The sequence below is a fragment of the Gekko japonicus genome, unplaced genomic scaffold (genome assembly GCF_001447785.1).
Source record: "Gekko japonicus isolate JY-2015 unplaced genomic scaffold, Gekko_japonicus_V1.1 scaffold1408, whole genome shotgun sequence".
Taxonomy (NCBI): Eukaryota; Metazoa; Chordata; class Lepidosauria; order Squamata; family Gekkonidae; genus Gekko; species Gekko japonicus.
In genome coordinates this window covers 216,904-223,639 of record NW_015163131.1, presented here as the reverse complement: position 1 = coordinate 223,639, position 6,736 = coordinate 216,904, and the positions used below count along the sequence as shown (strand labels likewise).

The 6,736-nt window shown below is 48.7% G+C and overlaps 1 protein-coding gene across 1 annotated transcript in view; it reads left to right on the top strand.

Annotated features, from left to right (window-relative positions):
• PLCB1 (phospholipase C beta 1) overlaps positions 1-6,736 on the top strand; it is a 375,074-nt gene that overhangs the window by 178,056 nt on the left and 190,282 nt on the right. The window contains exon 3 of the mRNA XM_015406942.1: positions 2,248-2,388. Within this exon, the coding sequence (XP_015262428.1) occupies positions 2,248-2,388 (141 nt within the window). The remainder of the gene's footprint in view (positions 1-2,247; positions 2,389-6,736) is intronic.

Genomic DNA, 6,736 nt, shown 5'->3' with positions numbered 1-6,736 from the left:
CATTTGTTGTGTCTTCGCAAAATAAAGTTAACAACTTTGCACATTTTATTGAATGTATTTATTTCCAACGTGGGTATTAATACCACTGTCAGGTGATGTGCAAAGGAATGGTTAATCTTTTCTTGGGCTTGCTTTTGATCGCAAGGGGCTAAAAACATCACGGAGTGTCCCAGTGAACCAAGGATCATAAGAATTTATGTTTTTCTGAGTAATTTGGAAGATGGGAATTAATGTTTCAGATGTCACAAGTGCCCGCTGCTGCTGCTTCACCACCACCCCCTTTAAAAAAATAAATACCAGCTAATTCCGAAGCTTTTGCAAGGTTAATAGAAAAGTGTCCTGTCTTTTGCTTCGGGGTGAACTCTTCCCTTGGCTGGCTGACAAGAAATGCATGTAAAAATAAATCATTGCAGGAGCTTTTAATAAACTGCCACATTGGTTTTGTTTTGTGTTCTGCAAAGACAAGGCGACTCAGTTATTAATCATCAGGGCCCGGCAGAGAGAGACTGACTTGGCCAGTGGTCAAGGTGTTACACCCCTTCAGAAGGACAAGGTGGGTGATGTTGAGGAACAGTCCGTGTCACTAAGACCAGAATGGCAACTTGCTATATTAGGTTCTTGGTTTGCCCTTGGAATCCTGGCTCGTCCTGCTGGTGGTTCAGGGCTGCCTTCCTTCAGTCGAAGAAGAAAAGGTTCCTGTTTAACTCCTGATGGAAAGGCCCGCCTGTCAGGATTAGGCTTCGGGCTTCCGCAGTGTTCGAGCTTCAGAGTCTTTAGACTCCATCTCGCTGCCCCGCTGAGTGACCCTGGGCGAAATGGTGCCACGTACAGTGCTTATTGTTCTGTAACTGGTGTATTATATGAATGCTAATTTCTGGCAAATTGCATGCTCAGTCAATCAGATGGCCTACTTATGTGGCAGTCTCTGGGATTTTAACGTGTTACAAAAATTAAGATGCTGGATACCAACTGTTTTATCAATAAACTGACATCAGCGTGTTCGCTTTCTGTTCCTGTAGTTCAGCACTCTTGGGCCTCTTTCTGATCTCTGTGTTATGAAATGCTCTGTCCGCTGGAGGAGTGAAACGGAACCCACACTCTGCATAATGCATGAAAGGAATGCTCGGGGAGCATTCCAGTGTTCCAGTGTTCGGCGGCAGTAGAACTATACATAAGTGAAAGGGAGGCGATGATGTATTTCATACAAAGGGGTTGTGTGTGTGTGTGTGTGTGTGTGTGTGTGTGTGTGAAGTGGCCTCACATGTAACAGGGTGGTGGTGGTGAGCAGTGGTTGGCTATTAGCAGCAGTGGTTGACTATTGTGCGCCTCCCCAGCACCGTTTTGTGTTGCCCCTCACCGCATACTAGTTCCTCGGAGGGGGGGGAGGTTGTGGAGGAAGGTGACAGCCCACCAGTGCCTAGCCCACCCCATTGGCCGCATAAGAGAGGGGGACCACCGGTCAGCTGCTGAGGGAACTTGAGGGTGCTGTGCCTCATCCAGCCCCACAGGGTGAGGGCGGACAGTGGCCCTGCGACATCACAGGAAGAGGAGGAGCATGTCCCTTGGTTGCCTCAGCAACACGGGGGTACGTGCCCGCCTCTCTCGCCATCATCCGCTGAAGTAGATTTATTTCCTGCTCTTGCGGTGCAGTGCCAGAAGGTGGGGAGAGTCGCTCGCTTCCCTCGGCAGCAGGGGAGGGATGTCTCCATATGGGGCAGCTTGGCTCCTCTTTCCTTGTTCGCGGCCTTCTCTCTCCAAGGGCGCTAGGCTCAAGCGGGCAGGGGGGGGGAGTTCCGCTGAAGCACATGTGGAGGTGGCACGTCAGTAATGTCTGGTGGATGGTATTCTTGGGGGGGGGGCATTTTCCCACTACATTGAAGGAAAAGACGGATCGCCCATAAGGAGGTAATGCATAGGTACAGAGTTATTTCCTGTCAAATTGACATTAAAATAATTGAAATGTGTTAGGAAAACAGCAATTAAAGACTTTTGGTTTGGGCCTCCCTGGGGTAAACCTCCCAAAGGCACACACTCCAGATATTTGACGAGAGGCATGGAGTGTCCACAAGGAGTTCTTGTATTGTGAGAAAGGGAGAAAAGGACTTCTTTCTCTACCTGCTCTATCCCAGGCATAATCTTGTAAACTTCGATCATGTCCACCCCCTCAGCTGTTGTTTTTTTGTTTCTTTCTTTCTTTGTTAAGTAGAGGAAGACCCTTTAATGACCTTGCCCATTCTTGCCTTTCAGGATCCAAAATTGCGTGAACACCTGGATGCAGGGAACATTGGAGGAAGGCTGGAGAACCGGATGCTTACCATCGTGTATGGCCCCGACCTGGTCAATATATCCTACTTGAATCTAGTAGCGGCTCAGGAAGACATTGCAAAGGTATTGTTGTTGTTGTTGTTGTTGTTATTTCGATTTATTAATCACCCTATCCCAGCTTATGCCGGGCTCTGGGCGACGTGCAAAAGGGGGATAATGCCATAAAAGTATACAAATATTAAAATTCAATATACAATTTGATAAAAAAGTAAGAAACCAGAATAAAGGATCCAAGATGGCGTCCTGTAAATTTTCTAACCCAGTTCTGGGCTGCTGGGCCCTTTTCTGGGCAAGGGGAGGGGGAACTCGGGACAGAAATGCAGAACGGGGGGGAGGGTGCCAGCCAGGGAAGAAACTGTCGCTGCCCTCAACCCAAGGCCTGGCAGGACATCTCTGCCTTACAGGCCCTGCTGGGTTTCACTTGGTCCCGCAGGGCCCTGGTGTCATTTGGCAGAAAATTCCACCAGGTTGGGGCCGGGATCGAAAAAGCCCTTGCCCTCGTCGAGGACAGCCAGACAGCCCTGGGGCCAGGGAATCACCAGCAAATTGCTCTCAGCTGTGCGCAAAGCTCTCCTGGGGGCATACCAGAGGAGACGGTTCCATAGATACGATGGTTCCAGACCGCTCAAGGCCTTAAAGGTCAACACCAAAATATTGAACCTTACTCGGTACTCCCCTGGAAGCCAGTGTAGCTAGCGCAGCACAGGCTGGCTCTGTGCTGTCCTTAACACTCCCGTCAGGGCTCGCGCCACCGCATTCTGGATCAGCTGGAGTTTCCGGGTCAGTCCCAGGGGCAGGCCAGCGTAGAGTGACAGTAATCTAGCCTGGAGGTGACCGTTGCATGGATTACTGTGGCCAGGTGTCAGGATGCGGCAAGAAAGGAGCCAGTTGCCAAGCAAGGCAAAGTTGGAAGAACGCCAGCCTGGCGGCATTTGTGACCTGGGCCTCCGTGGATAGGGAGGCATCCAAAGCCAGGCCCAAGCTCCTGACAGACGGTGCCATGGGGCCCTGCCGAGAGTGGGAAGCCTGACCTCCAGTCCTGAAGCCCCCCCCCTCCCCGCCACAGAACCTCTGCCTTCATCAGAACATAAGAGAGAAGCCAATGCTGGATCAGGCCAAAGGCCCATCCAGTCCAACACTCTTCTGTGTCACACAGTGGCCAGAAATACCAGGTGCCATCAGAAGGTCCTACAGTGGGGCCAGGACTCCAGAATCCCTCCCACTGTTGCCCCCACCAAGCACCAAGAAGACAGAGCATCACTTGCCCCAGACCAAGAGTTCCTGTCTATACCTTGTGGCTCATAGCCACTGAGGGACCTCTGCTCCAGATGTTTCTCCATAAGAACATCAGAGAAACCAATGTTGGATCAGGCCAATGGCCCATCCAGTCCAACATTCTGGGTCACACAGTGGCCAGAAATACCAGGTGCCATCAGGAGGTCCAGCAGTGGGGCCAGAACTCCAGAAGCCCTCCCACTGCTGCTCCTCCCAAGCACCAAAAACCATTAGGAGGTCCAGCAATGGGGCCAGGACTCCAGAAGCCCTCCCACTGTTGCCCCCACCAAGCACCAAGAAGACAGAGCATCCCTTGCCCCAGAGTCCCTATCTAGACCTTATGGCTAAGAGCCACTGATGGACCTCTGCTGCACATGCTTATCTAATTCCCTCTTGAAGCCATCCATGCTTGTAGCCGCCACCGCCTCCTGTGGCAGTGAATTCCATGTGTTCATCACTCTTTGGGTGAAGAAGGACTTCCTTTTATCTGTTCTAACCCGACTGCTCAGCAATTTCATGGAGTGCCCACGAGTTCTTGTATTGTGAGAAAGGGAGAAAAGGACTTCATTCTCTACCTGCTCTACCCCAGGGGTAATCTTGTAAACCTCGATCATGTCACTCCTCAGCCGTCGTTTCTTCAAGCTAAAGAGCCCCAAGTGCTTTAACCTTTCTTCATAGGGAACCTTTCTTCATCGGATTTGGTCTCCGCCGGCTCTTCTTTAGACACAGTCAAATATTGTGTATGATTAAAACTTGGGGAATGGGTCAATTAAATTCTGTTTCCAAATGAAATAAGACCGTGCTAAGAAGTTTCAGAACAAGGTTAAGATTGATGAATGGTATCTGGTAGTAGTTTCAGGGGAATAATGGTTCCATATGCGATAAAAACCAGGTGTTGGCAGTTTGCTTTCTGAATGTGTTACATAAAATACTGCATTGCCTTCCAAAACATTTTTCAAAGGATGCATTAGACTTCCCGTAAAAAGGCTTTTCCCCTCCAGCGGTTCATCCGCTTTGTTATGAGTCTGAGCCTTCTGGCCGTAACGCCGAAGGAAGTGATGGTCATTTTAAGGCACGCTATAGTCTCAGATGTGGAAATAATGAAACAAGTTTCAAAACTAAATGAATCTGTATATGACTTGTGCATTTGGTCTTGCTCCATGGCTTCGAGCTCTTAAGCATCCCAGCTGTGACAGTAGCCAGATGGTTGGTAGTCCTGAATTTTCTCTTTGTTTCCATTAATCAGCATTGCGCATCTTTAGGGACATGCCTGATCAGTTTAATGACATGTCTGGGGTTTCTTTTGTCTATTTGCGGTTTTTGTTTGTTAAGGTCATAAGGTAGGGGAAGTTCCAGTATATTAATTGTGTGTTCCTCTTGGCGTTTCTTTGTCTCTCTCTAAATCAGGGGCCTGCAACCTTTCACAGCCGAGAGAGCAGAGCTATGCCAAATGACTCAGAGCAAGAGATCAGCCCAGACCCAGTGTCAGAAAGACCATTTGCATAACTGAAGCAATACAGTCTAACATGACTGATTTATTTATATTTATATTTATTCAACTTCTATCCCGCCCTTCCGCCGAAGCGGCTCTGGGCGGCTCACAGCATTTATAAAACCAACATAGATAAAACATTAGTCCATAAAACAACTTACATAAATACAATAAATATAAGCAGAAGTGGTTTGGTAAATAATTGACACGTCGATTAAAAATCCACAACGTTTCTGTGACCCAAATGCTGTTGGTTGAGAGTTCTTTTTTAGGAAGCGGCACACACACAGAATCTTGAAATAAGTATACTCAGGAGCACTCTGTGTTTTAGCACACTGGCAATAAGTCTGCACACGGTCCATAGTTGGATTATGGGCAAGTGTTTATCTCTATCATTTCCCTATCATTGTACAGCTCCTCTAAGAAGCCTTTTAGTCCCACAAAATGTTTCCCCTTCCTTCCCTTCAAATTCTGGTTATTCTAGCGCCCGCCACCTACTGTTTACCTGCCCCTGACTCAGACTACTGTGGTGAGGTGCTAAACTGTGGAAGGCTATGAGGTTTTAGTTGGGTGGATGTTGTGAGAATATCTTCACCCTTTGAGCTACACGTCTTCCCTGTTCTGCAGGAGGACAGATTGACCTCCAGTTTCCATATCTTTCTAGTAATCAGGATGTGGGGGGATGTATGCGCCACGTTTCAGGCTTCTAGCTCACAGGTAAATATGTTTAACCATTTCAGTAGTCTTCTGAATAAATAAGGCCAAGCACAAATATGATGGCATGTCTCTGGTTCTTGCACCTTGCTTTCCATGATGGAGATAGATCTAGGTGGGTCGTCATGTTGGTCTGTTGGCAGCTGTAGAAAAGAGCCAGAGTCCGGGAGCACCTTGAAGACGAATGATATTTGCTGCCGGGTATGAGCTTTTGTGAGTCACGGCTCAAGATGTGACTGCAGTGACTCACGGAAGCTCACCCCCTGCTACAAATTTTGTTAGAATTCAAGGTGCTGCTGGACTCTAGCTCTTTTCTATTGCCCCACCCTGTCACTGTTGGGTGGAGATAAGCAGTCTATTTTAGGTGGTTTGGAGGAGTTGGGGCCACTCAGGGGGAGTCACTGGGGGTACAGATTCCCAAGGTGTGGGTTGCTTTGGAGGCCCAGGAATCGGGCGGTCCGCCTGCCTGCTCCATCGTATTTCCAAGCAACAAACTGGAAGCCCCCTTAACACAGCACTGGTTTCTCTGGCTGGACAGCTCACGTCTCACAGCAGGCCCAACACCCACAAGCCTCTCTAGGAACACACACACACCCTCTCATTCAAAAACTTCCCTAGAGCTAAAATCACACACAGACTCCCCTTACCCCAAGGGAACATTTGCAGTGCTTTCCAGGTAGCCTCAGGGTTCAAATAGGAGAGTCTTGATCAATGCTCCCTCTAAGCTGTGGAGTCTTGTGAGCAAAAAATCCTACTTGGTGAGCTACTGGCATTAGAGGTTTGAGTGAGCCATTTGCCTGCTGCAGAAATCAGTTTGCTCTGGAGCCCCATCCTTCCTGAGCGAAGATGAAAATGTGTGAGCCGGAGGCTAAAAAACAGTGAGCTGGCTCACACTCACTCAGCTTAGAGGGAGCGTTGGCTCTGGATTCC